Genomic DNA, 19,518 nt, shown 5'->3' on the forward strand with positions numbered 1-19,518 from the left:
GGTGAGGCCGCACCTCGAATCCTGTGTTCAGTTTTGGGCCCTTCACTACAAGAAGGACATTGAGGTGCTGGACCATGTCCAGAGAAGGGCAATGAAGGTGATGAAGGGTCTGGAGATCAAGTCTTATGAGGAGTGGCTGAGGTAACTGGGACTGTTTAGTCTGGAGAAAAGGAGGCTGAGGGGAGACCTTATCACTCTCTACAACTACCTGAAAGGAGGTTGTAGCGAGGTGGGTGTTGGTCTCTTTTCCCAAGTAACAAGTGATAGGACAAGAGGAAATGGCCTCTAGTTGTGCCGGGGAGGTTTAAGTTGGATATTAGGAAAAATTTCTTCACTGAAAGGGTTATCAAGCATTGGAACAGGCTGCCCAGGGAAGTAGTTGAGTCACCATCCCTGGAGGTATTTAAAAGATGTGGCGCTTAGGGACATGGTTTAAGTGGTGGACTGGGCAGTGTTAGGTTAACAGTTAGATTCAATGGTCTTAAGGGTTTTTTCCAACCTAAATGATTCTATGATTCTATGATAATCCTTTATAATATAATTCTGATGAAAATGGATCATTGTGAATGAGTAAACTTGAACTTATTTCTTCTTTTGAACCCAGCTGCCCTACTCTGACCCACGTAAGCAGACTGCTGGCTGACGGACCAAGCCCAGCGGGGCAGTAGCTTAGGTCGCAGTGCAAAATCAAGGCCTGGATATGAAAGCTCAAATTCTTTGCTGTCCACTGTGTGCAGTGTAACGATGGTCTGTTCCTACCCAGCTTTGATGCTGTCAGTGACTGGAGAAGCTGGGGCAGATGCTAGCAACTGTGCACTCCGAAAAGCTAGGGTTAATTATGGCTTGAGAACATATTACCATTGCCTTCAGGACATTGACAAATAAAAACTAATGTCTCATTGTTGAACTCCCTCTGATTTCCCTGTGACTAATCTCTAGGCATTCTGTGCTTTTGGAAACACAAAACAATTCTGCAATATTCTGACATATTTCCAAAATTAAGGACACTTTTAGTTTTTACACTCATATTTTGTCATTCATACCTTGGCCCTTTCTTCTCGTCAAGATGTACTTGGCATTGACAGTTAGAGGGTTCTGCTCCTATCTTCACAGTTACCATGTCGAATGGGACTTCTGTGTAGTATTCTTTGATCTTTGGGTTAAACTGAGGATTCAAGTCCAGCTGTGGACTGGTGAAGATCTGCCTGATATGAGATAGGGTATCTTTATCTGTTCCAAGAAGGCATCAAAGAAAAAACTGTGAAATGTATGAACATTTTTAAGTAACGTCCAACTTCTGGCAGATTGATAACATGTACAGTGGCAAGATTTTTAATGGCTGGTCACTCTGAGACTGATAATCCTGCTGCAAGGTCTTAATGGAGTTTGAATTGGCACTTGAGATAAATTTTTAGACCCTGTAGGGATTTTAATCACTCAGTGCCCAATGACTCTAGTCAGAGTCACAAAACTCAAAGTCTGAATTAAGCCTTTGAAAATGCAAGGATTAAGTCTGGGAGATCCTGTCTCCAGTTGGTTAACTGAAACTTAAAGAAGAGTTAGGCCAAAATTCATAACCTACTTAGGTACCAGCCTGTGTACAGGGTTTATGTACATGTGTAATTGCCAATAAAAATCAAAATAAGTTAGACATACCCTTACTGTTCATAAGAACAAGTCACATGGAGATATCTAGACCCATGGGGTCATTTGCAGTACAGCTGGAAGAATGTTTTATTAAAATTCCTAAATCAACAAATTCCAGCTCCTTCTCTGTGTATGAAATCTCCACAGTCAAATCCTATTTGCTCAAATGTATCCTTTATTTTGTAGTGTTTGCCAAATGACTCATGAGAATAATTATTTGCTGGCAACCCACTTATGACAAATATTTTAATCCAACCTATTGGATTCAGATTTACAGTATAATTACGTATTCAGAACTTGCTTTCCACGTATATTCTCTAGCATGTGTTTAAAACTGCGTACTTCAGAAAATACTCTTTTACTATAACATCTGAAAAATCTTGTGGTTTAAAACATGGCTTAAAAGGGTCATAAAGGATGCAAGCAGTTCTATGTGGGCCTTTTCTACCTTGAAATATCTGCCTTGAGAAACAAAACAGGGCAATTTCAGCACTCTCTTGCATGGATTAAAATGTAAAGGAAGTTATTCCAGTGGAAGAGCAGAATTTGGGCTAGATTTGTAGGGGAATAGAGGCTTATAAGTGGACACACAGAAGGTTATTTAAAAAGATCCTACAGATGAGTATAAACAGTTGTCCAGATCCTGTATGTCTTACCTAGAAAGGTTATCTCACTAAAAACTTAAAAGAGGAGGAATTTTCAAAATAAAATTAATTGAGGTAATATCAAAATAAAACATCATGCAGTCAGAATGGTGATGCCAGTCAGCCAGCCCAGGAGCATTTCTGGCCTCTGACTGACACAGAGGAGTTCCTGGAGGCACCATGAGATCAGTAACAGAGGGTTATGAGGCTCAATGGGTAGAAAAGCCTTTCTGCCACAGAGCAATTGTTTCACGTTTATAAAGTGACCCCTCAGATAATGTGTCAATGAGGAAGGCAGCAGAAAATATTGCTCCCACCAAAGCCAAATATACTTTAAATCTTTACATATCTTTAAATATACTTTAAATATTCCTACAAACAGGTAGAAAAACTCTTCATCTCTTAAGCAGCTCTTTAAAATTCCATCATTGAGCTGAAGACTGGCCTTATACAAGGCTGATTAAAGTCCATACAAGTTTAAAGGTTATTCCACAAGAACAAATGTATGCTAAAGTTCTTGGAAATAAGGGGCAAAAGTCTACTGAAGTGCGGCAAGGGATCAACGAGTGCTGGAATACCCACATTAATATGCACTCACAGCAATGTTTACCTTTATTATTTTACATAATAGCCCAATTATTGAGTGACTCATAAACATTCTTGCTACTTTTTTTTTTTTCACATAACAACCCGCAGGCACTCCGTCCACTGAAAGGCTATGCAGAAAAACCCAAGAAATTTGTTCAAGTAATCTCTCTTCTTTCCCCTTAGTGGTCTAGAAAGACCTTGACTTACCATAACTGCATTGTCTTTCTTTAGTCTTACTGGAATAATAAAATGCTGAAAGATAAACAGAAACAATTAATAATTTTCTGCTCTGATTCACAATCCTATAGGAGAATGAACTCTCATTGTGTTAATTATAAAAAATACAGTGTACTTTTATTCTTTTCAGTGTGAGATCTTTGCTTTAAGATCATGAACACTGCTCGTGGACTCAGCAGAACAACTTGCACACATAAGGAAGAAATTGGTCTTTTATATGTAGTAAGCCAAGACCTTCCAGCTGGAATGCAAACCAGTGTAATCTAAATCATACATGTTATCGGAAGTAGTACAAATAGGAAAAACATACCGTATATAAAAGACCTTACTCTGATCCCTTACCTTCATGATTCTTCCTGAAGTCAGAAGGAACATTCTGCTTAGGACTCACATTTTCTTGAGAAGAATTCCTGTCAATTCAATAGCAGACATATTTCTACATGAATGGAAGGAACAGAAACCATGGAACATTTTTCAAAAGTTTCTATATGGCAACGCAGGGCACATGATATTTTAATATTCTCCATGGAAAGATGAACCTTCTGGATTCACGTTCCCAGCATTAGCAATATTACCTGAATGAACGTGACAGAAAACACACACTCCATAATAAACGGTAGCATATAACATGAAAAAAGAAAACCAGAAATAAATTTCAAAACATAGTTGGATTGCTAGGAAAAGGAAGAGTGGATATAGCCAAGAATAAAAAAACCCAAACCATATCTCTTAACTGTTTGTATGATGCTTTTTTGTATATATTTGAGGTTAAAATTAGACTTTGTTCGAGAAAGAAATAATATAAATGAAGGCCTGTGTCAAGGTGAAATATCTGTACCAACGTTAACATGAATTCATATAATGGAACATGAGCCGGCAGTGTGCCCAGGTGGCCAAGAAGGCCAATGGCGTCCTGGCCTGTATCAGAAATAGTGTGGACAGCAGGAGTAGGGAGGTGATCGTGCCCCTGTACTCGGCCCTGGTGAGGCCCCACCTCGAATACTGTGTTCAGTTTTGGGCCCCTCACTACAAGAAGGACATTGAGGTGCTGGAGCGTGTCCAGAGAAGGGCAACGAAGCTGGTGAAGGGTCTGGAGAACAAGTCTTATGAGGAGTGGCTGAGGGAACTGGGACTGTTTAGGCTGGAGAAGAGTAGGCTGAGGGGAGACCTCATCGCGCTCTGCAACTACCTGAAAGGAGGTTGTAGCGAGGTGGGGGTCGGTCTCTTCTCCCAAGTAACAAGCGATAGGACGAGAGGAAATGGCCTCAAGTTGTGCCAAGGGACGTTTAGACTGGACATTAGGAAAAACTTCTTTACTGAAGGAGTGGTCAGGCCTTGGAACAGGCTGCCCAGGGAAGTGGTGGAGTCACCATCCCTGGAAGGATTTAAAAGACATGTAGATGAGGCGCTTAGGGACATGGTTTAGTGGGCATGGTGGTGTTGGGTTAACGGTTGGACTTGATGATCTTAGAGGTCTTTTCCAACCTTAATGATTCTATAATTCTATGATCTATGTGTTTTGATTTATTTGCTAATTCAAAACAAATCACAAGATCAACATCCAGAGTATACATCTAAATCTTCAGTGAAAAAGGACAAGTCAATTGCAACAATTCATTAACATGGTAGTGGTGCCCATATTGCTAACTCCGCAGATTTTTTCTTTCATATGGCATTTTGGAAGCATAGTAGAAGAAAGGCAGTAGGTTTCTCTCCAATCCATGTACTGGACCTCTGGCTGATAAGACCTTTTCAAAGGTCCATTAGCATTTCTTGAAGCTTTCACATGTTTTTCTCCCAGTGTTTTCCATAGAAGGAAAGAAGCAGCTGGCAGATCTGTGTGTGTCTGTGTGTGCATGAACATGTAGTTTTGAGCTTGCATTGTCTAGACACTGCCCTAATTTCATGCACATTCATGACCTCCTTCAAAGGAGGCACTTAACAAACTATTAGAGAGTTTGTTTTCCAAGTTACAAGTCATTTTGCACCCCTCTTTCTGCTTGCCAAGGAGGCAATGGCTAACACCTGTCAAATATGATTTTTCTCTCTACTGTTCTTTTTTGCATTGCCCAGTCCCAAATCCTATTGTAAGGGGAAAACAAGATGTCTTAACTCTATAAAATGAGGAGTGTGGCAGCCACCACTAGTGCAAGGCCCCAGCTCCCAAAGGAACTGCATGACCTGCATATGTCAATTCTGTAAAGAGATTGCGATTATCATCAGACAACATTAAGAGACATATAGTAACTCCATTTAATTACAGCAGGGTATCAAAATGTAATATTTAGAAATGATATTACAGAAAGATACTCAGATTACTGTATTTATCTCTGCTGAAGACTGGACTTTTTAATCATCAACACCATCAAGTTTTCCTTTGTCCAATCTCCTTGTAGCCAGCAGGACTGAGGAACGATGCAGTTATGAAGCTCTTCCTCAGGCAGGGAGTGGCTGAGATCCTGGACTCTGCAGAGTCCCTTCCTTCACACGCTGTTACTCAAGAAGGGACCTTCATCTGTATGAGCGGCCCCTTATTTACCTAGTGTCTTGGAGGAGCTATCGTGCACAGATGTGTGCATTGCCTACATGCTTTGCAATTAGGTCTAATGAAACCAGTGACTATATGTCAGGTACCCTAAGTGAATGTTTGTGAATGTACCTTTTGAGAGATCCCCGCTGTGTACGTCACAAACTGTTGACAGTGAACCTGTCCTTTAGGAATCTCTCTAATTCAGCAAACGAAAAAGCGGAAGGATTGACAGCAGCAATAGTAATGTAGCTCTGGTGGTCTAAGCAATCAGAGACATAAGCAATGAAGGATGTATAGAAATATATAATATCTTTCACAAGATTAAAACATAAAAAGGAAAAAATCTGGTCACTTTTGGGGCCTCTGGTGGATGTGTTAGTTGTGGATGGTGCAATTTTTAATGGGTCATAAAGTCAATGTTGAGACCATATTTCAATATTCAGTAGAGTTATGAATTTTATTTCTTTAGATGATGTTTTGTAGGTCTCTCCTGAAAATGAGGAGCCACCAGAGGTAATTTTGTGAAACATGATCACTAGCAATTTTTTTCTGTTTGATTAACTGGCAGTATGAGCTCTGTGTTTTGTAGAGCGTTTGCTTGGCTTTAGTCACAGAGTTTCCATGAGGGCATTTGGTTCACCGAATGAAGTATCTTGTGCTGATCCTCAAAAGAGAAATAGAAAATTGCACACTCAAGAGTGGGATTGGTTTCCTGGCATTTAATCCCAACTGCCTCTCTCCTTCCCTCCTTCCCTCTGTCTTCCCATTGCAGATCCCAGACTTCCTTGCTGTTGTCTCCTTCTGCTTCATAGTCCGAACCATGTTTGTTTCTCAAACTGCCCAGGTGATGAGCATGACCAAGTTAAACTCCAAGAAATTATTTTCAACCCAAATTCAGTTTGAGGGCTGCTGCTTCTATTTTGACCTAACAAAGGTCTTGCATAACAGAAGCTAGTAACACTTTTCCAAATATATCAGTTGATTTCATAAAAGCATTTGTGACTTTATTGACCTGCTTAGGCTTCTGTCTTACGCAAATACAAAAGGGTTAGCTTTTCTCACTAATCGGATTCTCCCATGCTACTCTGCTGTCTGACACAGCCAAACATACTTGCCACAGTACTACACAGCCCTTATTCCAAGAGACAGTAATGATGTATGTCTTAGTCACATACAAGTTGAAACTGCATAGAGTTGAAAAACAGTGCACAAACAATGCAGAAAATTTATTTCAGTGCACGTTAGGCAGTACCACTCCATCACTTTCAAATAACTTTGTCATATGTTATACCAATACACCTGAGATGGTCATTCTCACCTAGGCTGTAACCATTTCATTATAGTTTGAGATGAGTTTCTAGAATTCTTCTTGCTTCTCCTGTGGAAGGAACTCAGAGAGTTCACTAATACCATTTAAGGTTTCAATACTAGTCATGTAGATGAAATGGGCTAAGAAAAGTACACCAGGAAACGTCTTTAAATCCTGTCTCCGTCCTATGGATGGATTCATGATCGGTGAACAGCATATCTGTACAAGACCTAAGTCAGAAGTCATTATTTTTCCCATAAGTATCCATGCTTGTCTGGTTGGACAATCAGCTATGCAAATCACTGGATTTTGTAAATGGAAATACCAATTTTGTATAGTCAGAAAAATAAGAACTGTTAAATAAATCAAACGAACAATCTGGCCTTAACTGAAGAAATTCAGGAAAAGTGTTCTGATATACAAACTCATCAAAGCTGGGAATCTCAAAAAAGATTAATCAAAGCTCAAAGAAAATGCATACCTGAGTTATTTGGGGAGTAAGCTCTACTAAGCTCTTTCTTCCTTGCAATTAAGTATAATTACAAGCATATCTGACACATGCATCACCATCACATGCATGTAGCTATAGGAGTGGAAGATTATGATTTAGCAATGTCAAAACACATGTTTTTTCACACAGTGAATGAACAGAATGGTGTTATTAGCTTAGCCATTGCAGAAAAATACAGTGCAAAGAAGCAGATTGGCCTATGCCCTGGAGAAAGGTCATGGTACTTCTACATATTTACACACATAAAATAATGTTCAGCTTAAAGAAAAAAAAGAGGGCAAGAGGCTTGCTCAAAGTGAGTGAGTGGCACAGCTTAGATTAGAACAGAAAGCTGCTAAAGGTTGGTATGCTTTGATATGCAAACCTAAATATTTTGGCAAAAGGGCAAGGGCTTACACATGAATGCAAGCAGCTGCATCTTTGAGTTACTTTTCATGGAGTGGCCTGCAGTAACAACAATAATACTTAGCACATTCATGGAACTGTATATTTTCAAAACACTAATAAACAGTTACCTAGCACAGTGGTAAAGTATAAGCTCCACTTTATAGCTAAGCAAACAAAGATACAGATGACCATTGACTTGCTAAAAACCACGCCCAATTCAATGAGGAACAAAATTAAAACTTAAGGAATCTTACAGATGCCTTATATAGTCACTATGGCATTGTCCAAGCAAAACATACAAAATAATGTCATTTGCACATTTTACTTGAGACTCAGTGGAAAAGAGCACACACATTTTCTAATGTGCCTCCATTCCCAAGCTCTGTTTGCAAAATAATATATCCCTGGAGTCAGTAAAGAAGCATGGCATACAGGAAATGTCGTTAGCCAGGACAGAATGAGCACAGAAAACATATTTTTTACAAATTTTATACTAAACCTGTAGTATACCAGAACTTTTCTCCTTCCCTCCATTCATTCGTTACCCCCTCTTTTCTTTCTTCTCTTTCTTCCTTCCTCTCTTCCTTCCTTTCTCCCTCCCTCCCTCCTTATGAAAGTTAAAATTTCTTGCCAGAAGCTCAATGGATCCAACCTTGTCATTCCAGCTTTTCAAAAACAGCTAAAATGAGGATCTCAGAGTATAGTGCTCTTTGACCTGTCTCTTGTTGGACAGAAAATTTAGAGCCACTCAAAATTATTAGTCCCTTTTGGAAAAATCTTCACCTGAAATTTTGTATTTTCTTTAGAGTTTTGCTTCTAATTTGTGAATAAGTTAAAAGATGGTCTTAACCCTGGTAAGCACTCCTAATTTTGAGTTTACAGTTGTTCAGAAACAACCTACCTAATTCACTTCATATTTCTTAGAAAAAAACTTACTGTAGCTTCAATTAAGTTTTTAACCCAGAGTCCTCTGTATTAGAAATGGGTAAAACTGTCCTATGTAGAAACCTAGCTGCAACTCTAATGGTAGAATGGCTGACAGTGCACCATGACGGGATGATGGATCTTCATCACAGCTGCTGTAAATCCACCTACATCTACTGAAGGATTAAGTTTTACGGTGCTCAATTAATATAATTGCAATTAATATAATTTGAGAAACTACTCCTGAACATTCCATATAATAGCTATCTTACCATTCTGAAAGACTTGTGTGTGCTTCTTTAGTCATGGACTGGAATTGTTCAAGTAAACTGGAAAGCAACCAATGCACAGTCAGGACTGAACCAAGCCGCCTCATTGGGTCTACCATGTGATAAAGGTCACGCAGTAAAGTTTGAATCTTGGGTGCAGCAGAAGGGAAAAGCTGAGAAGAGAGACACTGATTAGAGACTACATGTTATAATATTTGTAAAATGCAAAGAAGTGAGAAATTATCAGAAGACAGCATATATAGGATATGGATGGATTTATATTAATTGTCTTTCCCACAGGTGTAGAAAATGACTGTCTTGCCCAGCCTTGCAAATTAGTATTACTAGTACTGACATGGAAGTCTAAGTCCTTTGCCTCTGATTCGACTTCCAGATATATTCAACTCAATCCCTCTTCAGAAAGCCTCATCAGTCCCCAACCCTGATACTCATCCAGGAGGTCTAGAAGAAATCGTGCAGACTTTCTGAACAACAAATTCAGTTGCAGATCTTTTATTTCCCTGATAGTCATTAACTGCCATGCCTATTCACAGACACTGACTGTTACTCCTCCGTCTCTATTCTTCAAAAATGAACTTACTTGAAGTGTGAAGAAGAAGACATATTACATATTCAACTTGGGTTTTTTGCCACTTTTTTATCTATATTCTCCGGTCATGATCTCAGTGTTGTGCTGTCTCCAGTTCTTCCATCCACACTTGCTTTGCTTTATTATAATTCTATTTTCTTACCAACTCATTAGTCTTTAACATGATTTTCCTCCTTCTCCTTTCATTCTATTTTCTGGTCTCTGTTTCTGCTTTAGCTGTCCTTTTCAATGAATCCTAGGCTCAAATTCTCTGTTTTATTTCTTTATCTCTTTTAATTTAAATTCCTCAAATCCTCCAAAATAAAATCAGGGTAACCTCTATCTCCCCACTTCCCCTGTCCATCCAGCCTAATGCATATGCCAGAGACAGCAAAGAATGATAGTGAAGGAGAAATGTTAAGAGAATTACATAAAATATGTATCGAATAGAACAAACCCCTGTTTATTTTACCAGCTCAAATTGTCCAAGACTCTTCAGCTCCTTTATGAAAGTAATCATTGAGTTTATCTCTTCTAGAGACAAACATTGCTCATCTTCTTTGTGGTAAGTTCCATCCTATGAAGGAAAGGGGAGCATATTCTGGTGAAATCACATGGAAAGCAAAGTGCTTTCGCTAGACCCCAATCCCTTTGGTGATCAAAGGGACAAATTACAGCAGCTCTCAACTTGCCCTAACCTCATCCAAAGTCACATCAAGCCACCTCCTTGATAACTCTTCCCATTTCTCAGTCTAGAATACAGTAGTCTGTGCGTTAGCTTTGTGTAGAAAAGAACCCAAAGAAACTACCACGGGAAGAGACTGCATGAAGCATAGACAATGAAGCGGACAGTTTGAAACGTTGTCTAGCCTCCTACGGAAAACAGACTTAGGTAATTGTATCGTACATGTGTATATGTCTGCGGCTTCCTACTTTATCCTGTCATAAATTTAGAACTCATGATCCTGTTTTAGTCACACCTGCCTGAGAGGCAGAAGTCACAAGGATAATGTAATCCCTGTAAGTCTTGCAAGCAGTGGGCTCCTCAGAAATGCCCCTTTATAAGTGCCCAGACTGAGAGAAATACTGCTAAAGGAGTTCCCAGCTTGTCAGAAATAGATTTCACAAGTGATGCAAACTTTATTCAGACCTTATAAATGCAAAAAATTGAATTGGATCTTGCATTCAAAATAAGACACAAAGTTGTAGGAAACAAAATTTAATTCTGATGCTCATGAATGTACTTGTTTGAGTTAATCAGTTCTAGGTTTATGAAAACACACAAACCTGAATATTAAAAAAAGACCATTTAAAAAAAAAAGGTGGGGAAATGACTTTGTTAAAGTTTTAGCTATATCTTTAAAGTACTGTACTTGGGGGAATGACATAATTTGAGAGTGGAATTTTTATTAAAGAAAATTTGATTGTTCAATATAATTACAGTTTTATTCATGACTTTCCCAGAATTCAGTAATAGATAGTTTTGATTAAATAAATCCCTCATTCTATAAGTTGGCACCAACAATTTCAGAAAGGCATACAATTTGGAATGAAATATTTTCAAATAGTTAATAATAAGAAAAAGGTGGAATGAACTACCTTGCTCACAGCTGATCTGTATATTTTTTGGAAAGCTTCTATGAAACTGGATGTTGAGGATTCATTAGGTAAGAGAAATTTAAAAGTATCTTCAAAAAGAAATTCTTTGAAAGTTTGGTCCTGAATATTTGATTCATCCTCATCTTGAAAGTCAAAGTTTTCATGCACCTGTTGGAAAACAATATGAGAATTCATAGTTTGAATATCAAGTCCAGTCTTCTCATAACTATTTATTAAAAAAACCTAATAAGACAGACAGGATTATAATATAGCAAATACTGTACCACATTTTCTGTCAGAACTACACAGCACAATGTTTGCTGACCTCCAGCGGATAGAGTACAATATTGCATTCTCACGTGAGAGCTTTTTTTCGTGTTTGATTTGAAATTTGATAAAAGAAATAAAATGTCAGCTTACATGTTAACACAACTCCCTCAGGTATTTAGGAGCTGCTACATATGAAGGTATAAATTTTACAATATATAAACACAGTAAATAAACTCATGTTTATAAAATATGAATAAATTAGTATTTTAGCATAAACACAAATATAACTTCAAGCTGCATGGGGTGTGTGCATACTACAGTTTCCAAGGGATACTATTCAAAGTCAAATGTCATAGTAATTATCAACTCTAAAAATTTGTACTTTGTATTTTTGTAAGAAACTATTAAACTGCTGATTTACTGTAGATTTATGGATTATGGCTGATGGTTGAGACTACTGCACTATGCTTTATGTTTAGTTTTTTAAGCGCTCCTGGGAGAATTTTTTTACAGCCTGGTATACAATTATTAACTTGTTATGACGTGTCACATTTCTTATACTAGCTAAACAAGTCTTGTCAGATTAATTAAGGATATTGTCTTAATGGATTTTTTAAATTGTGCAAACTTTCTTTCATATGTCCATTTTTCCTTTGTGTTTAAAGGATTGTTGGTTTGTGAAGGATGGAGAGATTGACTGCACTGTTACTGGAAACTTGAAGAGATTTTAACTGAGGATTAATTTTAGAAGTGTTCTCCTGTAATTTCCCAGGATATATTTATTAACATTTTTTTTGCCTTTTGTATATCATAAATACGGACAAAGATTTTACATACCTAGGTATATACATATTAGTATGTACATACAGGGGTAATGAGAAGCAGCTGGAAAGCAGTACAATTTTTGTTTCTGGCCAGGCTGTTCTGAGGCAGGAGTGGTACAAAACTGGCACAGGGAGTTTATGCCACAGGTCACATTTCTCTGGTTTTGAGGGCCTTGAGAAGAAGGCCGCACAGTGGAGATCAAAGCAGGTGGTGAGTTGAAGAAGTACAATGCAACTCATGGAGAGCTTTAACTTGCATTAAAAGCCAGTTGTGGTATTTTAACTTCCTCCCTTCCTCTTCATTCTGGCACAGTTAATACCTAACTCTGCTTGCATGCAATGCTTCCTATGGATTTTGTTTAGCTGATATTCAGTTGGGGTGATAATCCCGTAATGCTAAAACTGAAAGGTTTGCACACTTCAATGCTATGGTGAACTTCATCACAGGAACTCTGTTCCTTAAAAACTTGTTTCTCCCACAGCAACTCTCCACTGTTGGGCAAAATTAATATTAATGTACTTGGACATTTCTCATAGGCTTGAGGGCAACTGTCAGAGAGGGTTCTCTGCTATGTTCTTTTTGGTGTAATTTTTTTGGGTAAAGCAATAATTTGTGTAATTTTCTCACCTCTAGAACTACTGGGTATATGGAGGTGCCGAATCCAATGTCAAAGGTTAGCATTTGAAAACATTGTCTGCATCTGAAATACAATATAAGAGGAATCAGATTCAGTGAGGTTAGGTACTGTTGTGAAATATATGCTACAATGACATACACACAGAGGTCCAGAGAACATACACAAGAACATACATACATTAGTCCAGAAAACATACACAAGAACATACACACATGCGATACAGGCTAAATAAAATTTCTACAAAGAGCCAGCAGCATTAAACATAGATAGAGTCAGACTGTGATCTAATGAAAACAGTGCTATATTAAAGTGTATTTATATGGTTGACTTTTAAACCAGAGAGGGAGGTGAACTACACTGGAGAAGGAAATGCCTTTTGATGAGAATGAGGTCCTGCAAAAGCTTTGAAGACATTTGGAGGGCAACAGATGCCGAAACTCTCTGGGCTTATCGAAGCCAAAGAGTTGTGCTGCATCTATGGGGATGTTTGAAGGCATGGGCTAGGAGCTCTAAGCAAATCTTGGGTTACATAAACAGGAGATATCCACCCCATTGATAAAAAATGTTAGAGTTTGGACCACTATCAAAATAGCTCCATCCCTGTTACACTCCTCCCCTCCTCGCTACCCTCTCCACTCACAACGTAAGCTTTATTCCCAACTTGTATAAGTCAAATAATGAGCTTTATACTACTGCCACTAAAACACCTGGGTTCTCAAATAGGTTTATAAAACATATAAATGTAATAAATAGTAACTTATTTACTATTTACCATAAAAATGTCAGGGATGTGACATAACATATATAGAACAAATATTAATTTTAATTAATAAAAATATTACATAATAAATGTTGATTTATGTGTAAGAACTGTAACACTCAAATAGAAATGATTATAATGATTTAACACCCACAGAAAAGTCACTGTTGCTGCCTAGGTATATTTCATAAGGTACATTTCATAAAGTATTCTACAATGTCTCTTGTTCAGATTGCCTGCTGCAGCCAGCTCTGAACCATCTGGGCTACTCTAAATATTTGATATACGACAGAGGGCTCACTGAAGGGAAATACAGCTTTATATATGTTAGGACTAGCCCAATTGTGAGTGATTTCTGTTCATTTGTACTGCCTGAAACACTTCATCAGAACACGGCATCTGGTCCTGGGTATTCATCACAACCTTTTCGCAAACTAGAAACACTGTAGATATTGAAGAGTTTTACTCCCTAAATGCAGCACATCCTCACTTTATTCTATAAGGAAGTATGAAATAGAGGGGATATTTTTATTTTAGGAGTCGTGTATCCTCTAAAATTTTTGTTCTGTTCTAAGGAGCTATCTTGACAATAGCATAGCAATGGCCACTGCAAGTCACTTACTGATTGAAAGAATTTGGTCCTGAGGCAGATGATTCACTGAAGACCTCAGTTATAAGTAGAAGTTTGCTTATAGCTTCCTTCATGTTGTTGAAAGCTTGTTGGGGAGAACTGCTTTTGAAGAATATGTCAAAAAACCTTTGCAGCTGTGAAAGAGATTACACATATTTTTTCACATTTACAATAAATCAGTGCTTCAGATCATAAACTAAAAGGCTGGTAGAAGTAGAAATTGCCTTAGCATGTAAACTTCAGTTCTTATTCATTTGCACAGTAAAGAAAAGAGGCATGAAAAGCTCCATGTGGCATACTAGTAGAGAAGGACTCTTTTTTTACAAATAAGTGTATCAGAAACAAACTCTGTATTAATGGTTTTAAAAAATATTGCTCACAGTCTAAGATTACTTTGATAAAACCTTTTGCTGTCAACTGGTTCTAGGCAACAGAAACCACAAACACTTATTTCTTCAGCAGTAGGTAATAGCACACTCAAAGTAAAAGCCTTTTCTCTTGTTAACATACTGTGCCAAGGGCTATTCCACTTGACCTTGACTACGAATCCTTACCCCAGGTTAACAAGCTTTAAATAGACTATAGAAGAGAGATGTTGAAAAAATGACCAGCCACCACAGCCTGTGTTTTGGGCTCTTGCACTTCCTGAGGATTTTAGACTCATGAATCCTCCCAGTGGCATATTCCCTGGCCTGCATAACACTGTCCTCTCGGTTTCTTTCATCACTCATGGGAATTCACCCATCTCATCACTTCAGACAGTGATTCAGCAAAACAGAACTGGAGCAACACAGAGCCCCAGTGAAGAGTGGGACACAGGTGGATTTTGTGCATCAGAGTCCTTTGTGCTAAGAAAGGGGCTGCCTTTGAACCACATTATCACACTGTGCAGAACCCAATCAATGTCTGAACTGTGTAAAACTATTAGATAATTTAGTAGTACTATATTACCAGATACATTTATATAGTATAAAAATACCATCTTCAGAGATGAAGAACATAGAGTATACACAGAACATGTTTTGTATTGATATTCAGAAAAGAAAAAAATTCTGATTATTTCTAGGAATTTCTCTACTATGGCTTAGGAATGCAATTATATATTTTCTGTTATCACCTATCCTACATGACCCACCAGAGTAACATGACTGAAGCACGCAGGCTTCTGTAGACAACCCCACTAGGAACTGATGTGGTTAAAATCTAGCAGCCTTTGACTACAGTCATGATCAAGTATTCCTTGCAGATGGGTTAACAAAGCTTCGCCTTTAGCAAAAGTCTGTAACAAGGCTTAATGTGACATTTTGGGTCTAAAGCATGATCACAGAATCACGGAACCACAGAATGGTTGAGTTTGGCACAGACCTCTGGAGGTCATCTTGTCCAAAACCCTGCTCAAGCAGGGCTACCTAGAGCCAGTTACACAGGACTATGTCCAGACAGCTTTTGAATGTCTCCAAGGATGGAGACTCCACAACCTTCCTGGGCAACCTGTGCCAGTGCTCCATCACCTTCACAGAAAAAAAGTGTTTCTGATGTTCAGACGGAACCTCCTGTCTTTCAGTTTGTGCCCATTGCCTCTGGTCCTGACACCGGGCACCACTGAAAAGAGCCTCACTCTGTCTTCTTTACGGCCTCTGTTCAGATATTCGTACGCATTGATGAGATCCCCCTGGGCCTTCTCTTCTCCGGGCTAAACAGTTCCAACTCACTCAGCCTTTCCTCATATATGAGATGTTCCAGTTCCTTAATCATTTTCATGGCCCTTCGCTGGACTCTATCCAGTAGCTCCACATCCCTCTTGGACTGGAGACCCCAGAACTGGACCCAGCACTCCAGGTGTGGCTTTGCCAGTGCTGAATAGGGTGGAAGGATCACCTCCCTCGACCTGCTGCAACATTCCTAATGCAGCCCAGGATACCTTTTGACTTCTTTGCCACAAGGGCACATTGCTGGCTCATGGTCAACTTGGCGCCCATCAGGACCCACAGGTGCTTTTCTGCAAAGCTGCTTTCCAACGGGTCAGCCCCCAGCATGTACTGATGCCTGGGGTTGTTCCTCCCCAGTGCAGGACTTTGCAATTCCCCTTGTTGAAGCGCATGAGGTTTCCATCAGCCCATTTCTCCAGCCTGTCGAGGTTCCTCTGGATGGCAGCACAGCCCTCTGGTGTATCATCCACTCCTCCAGGTTTTGTGTCATTAGAGAGTACACTCTGTCCCATCACCCAGACATTTAACAAATATGTCGAACAGGAATGGACCCAGTAGGGACCCCTGGGGTACACCGCTACTTACTGGTGATCTGTTATGACACATTCACTGGGCTGACATCAGATCTCCTTACAATATACTTCTGTGCACTCTAGTCCACAGAATTTTCTAGACAGTGTTGGAGCCTCCCCTTATGAGCATGAATACTGCCAAGCATGCTGGTCTGCGTTGGCATGGATGAATGGCTTTCAGCTTCTTCAGGCAGCATATTGCAGTTAAATGTAATAAGCATTTTCCACTTTCCTTTAAAAAAAAAAATGTATCGTTGCCTACAGCCAACCGTGGCAAATACTCAAGTATGCAGCTAATGCTGATCCTCCTTTGGTTTTTGCTCTCTTCAATTCCAGTAACTCCATTCTGTTGTGCTGGTAAATAATTGGTGGGTAGGAAGTTGGTTTGCCTGTCTTTCTGTTCTTATCACCTCTGGCTTTATTCTAACAAGTGGTTCCCTTCCCAAGGTTTACTGACTATAAAAAATGTGTCCCATGCACAGATCTGGGCTGAAGGTTTGCAATGCCTGGGACTCTTTCTCCTGTTTCTGATAAAGTTATTTGAAATGCCAGTAGGAAAAAAATGGCAACAGTATATATGACTAGAGTTATAAAATTAAACCTCTGGCTGCCAGGAAATTGCAAAGTAAAGGTTGCACATGTGGCCTCAACTGCCCTTTGGATATTTGCATCATGTTGAAATTTTGAATTACATCACGCTGTATTTTTATGCTGTAGAAAGTTTTCCCTGTGTACTGCAATTCCATGAGTCTCTGAGGCAAAAGAGCCCCGGAACTGCTATTTAGAAAGAGATTATGTAAATCCTCAGCTCACACTCCATTTCATTGCCACAACAGGCTGAGAGGCAGTCTGTGCTTCCCAAAGTCTCAGATCACCAGAGCTGTGTTTCTTCCACAGAGTAGTACAAAGATTAAGAACAAGAAGCTGCACATTTTTCGAATCAGTTCTGATTTAGATTTATCTCCGAGTGAAATTGTCCCATTTCAGTTCCTTGTTCAGGCCAAAACCAGTTAATTAAACTGTTCATGTGAAATGAAAAATTCAAAATGAAGACTCATCTCACCAAGGTGGGACTACTCGGTGGTTCTTCAGCTGACTTTGACAACTATTTCCAGCATCTCTGCCAGATCCTGTACATCACTCACAAAAAAAAACCCTTTCTCTAATTTCCTAAATCTGCAGTGGGTATTGAAGGGCTAAGCGAGAAACTGTGTTGTTTTGCTGCACAGGGAAGATAAGGAGTTGCAGAATTTTCCAAGGAGAGGTGGGGATTATTGGAAGGAAGGGAAAGCAGGACAGGAAAAGCCCCATTAGCTTATTTGCTCCTCACCATAAATCAATCTCTAAGTACCTCAACACAAAGGATACACAATGCATGTATTTCTAGTCAGAATTGATGAAAGACAGGCTGATTTGCCCTATTTGCACTCACAGCATGCTGTTGGCTATTATAGCAAACTGTTTCCAACACAACAGGCATTAAAATAAAACTGGCTTCTCCAAGGAACTGTATTTTAGTTACAGCCCTCCTTAGCCAGACTAGAAAAGAAACAGCGCTCAACAGGTCCTCATTAGGGGATATCAGGTTTTAGGACAATGTTTATTCTAAGCCAATGACTTAAATAAATATTTAGTCAGTCTGTTTCAGGACCAATAGGACAAGAGATGAATACTTCAGGTTAAATTCCAATTCATGAAAAAAATCCTATTTAAACCAGTTCAGGTTAGGTTTGACTTCTACGGGTTCTACAGGATTCTCAGCAACTGCTAGGGAAAATGTAGAGTATATGGATTAGGGGTGCTAAAGTGTGAAAACCTGCGGCAACCTCAGTTCTTCTCAGTGTGCCCAACAAAGATCTATAAGTATCTGTGTTCAACTGCAAAATAGTAAAGTCACTGAGTTGAAGGTTACTTCAGATGATCAGGACTGATGCTTGTTCTCCCACCTTCAGAGGAAACAAACTACCTGTCCAGCAAGATTCAATCTCATTATTGGTTGCACATGATTAAAAGCAGCATTGAATAGTAAAAAAGAAGACAGAATGGGAAAAACTGGTGGCAATCACAGGAATTCAGTCTGGGAGAAAGCTGAGCTCTGACTGGCAAATTTTTAAGCAGAAGAATAGAGATTAAATTTTAGTAGGCTGTAAAACTTAATGCAGACATACACAAATATTTTGTACAACGATACCATTGTACACAGAATCACAAGACTTCTCAGGAGCTTGAAGACACTCATCCACATGCTGGATGCATACAGTTAGAGGTATGTTCCACATACATATGTAATGCTTTTCAGAAAGCGTGTAAATGCACTCAAATTACATGGATCAAGCACACATTTTCTCTAAAGCCTGAATGAACTAGAAATATTCTTAATTTTAACTCATCGACCTTTTGCTCACTGATAACTACTTTTGCCACTGGAAAAAAAAAGATTTGGCTAACTCAATATTAATTTTGTAATGCTTCTTCTCTACCCTTTTTGACATCCACTTCTTAAAATCTGCAGTCATTAAAATAAGGTTTATGATCTCAGTGACATGAATCCCTTTGGCTCCTCAAAAATACACTGAACCATCAGTTAAAGGCCTGACACACTGAAAAAATGCAATTTAATTGACAAAGGAATTCTGATTTGCAAGCTTCATGCACAGACTCATGGACACTCAAGGAGAGTGGAAGGGTGTGTGCCATCCACAGGGCTGGATGCTATGGTGACTGAAGTAATTCCCTTAAGAGGGTTTTCCTCTGGCAATTTTTCTGCAAATTAATTTCTTAGGAGAGATGCTGGGGCAGCCTGGGGCAGGTAGCTCAATGGTGAGCTGAGGATTTCCCTGCCAAAGGGTACAAATTGATTAGACAGACATCTCCCAGCCC

At 39.1% G+C, this 19,518-nt stretch overlaps 1 protein-coding gene across 1 annotated transcript in view; it reads right to left on the reverse strand.

Annotated features, from left to right (window-relative positions):
* LOC104077560 (cadherin-like and PC-esterase domain-containing protein 1) overlaps window positions 1-14,491 on the reverse strand; it is a gene marked incomplete at both ends in the record, with an annotated part of 16,749 nt that extends 2,258 nt beyond the window's left edge. Inside the window, 9 exons of the mRNA XM_009578845.1 lie at window positions 1,044-1,230; window positions 3,087-3,131; window positions 3,459-3,526; window positions 6,965-7,024; window positions 9,050-9,219; window positions 10,108-10,212; window positions 11,235-11,402; window positions 12,957-13,029; window positions 14,349-14,491. Coding sequence (XP_009577140.1) covers window positions 1,044-1,230; window positions 3,087-3,131; window positions 3,459-3,526; window positions 6,965-7,024; window positions 9,050-9,219; window positions 10,108-10,212; window positions 11,235-11,402; window positions 12,957-13,029; window positions 14,349-14,491 — 1,019 coding nt within the window. The remainder of the gene's footprint in view (window positions 1-1,043; window positions 1,231-3,086; window positions 3,132-3,458; window positions 3,527-6,964; window positions 7,025-9,049; window positions 9,220-10,107; window positions 10,213-11,234; window positions 11,403-12,956; window positions 13,030-14,348) is intronic.
* Between the last annotated feature and the right edge of the window lie 5,027 nt (window positions 14,492-19,518).

The sequence above is a fragment of the Fulmarus glacialis genome, unplaced genomic scaffold, assembly GCF_000690835.1.
Source record: "Fulmarus glacialis isolate BGI_N327 unplaced genomic scaffold, ASM69083v1 scaffold14340, whole genome shotgun sequence".
NCBI lineage: Eukaryota > Metazoa > Chordata > Aves > Procellariiformes > Procellariidae > Fulmarus > Fulmarus glacialis.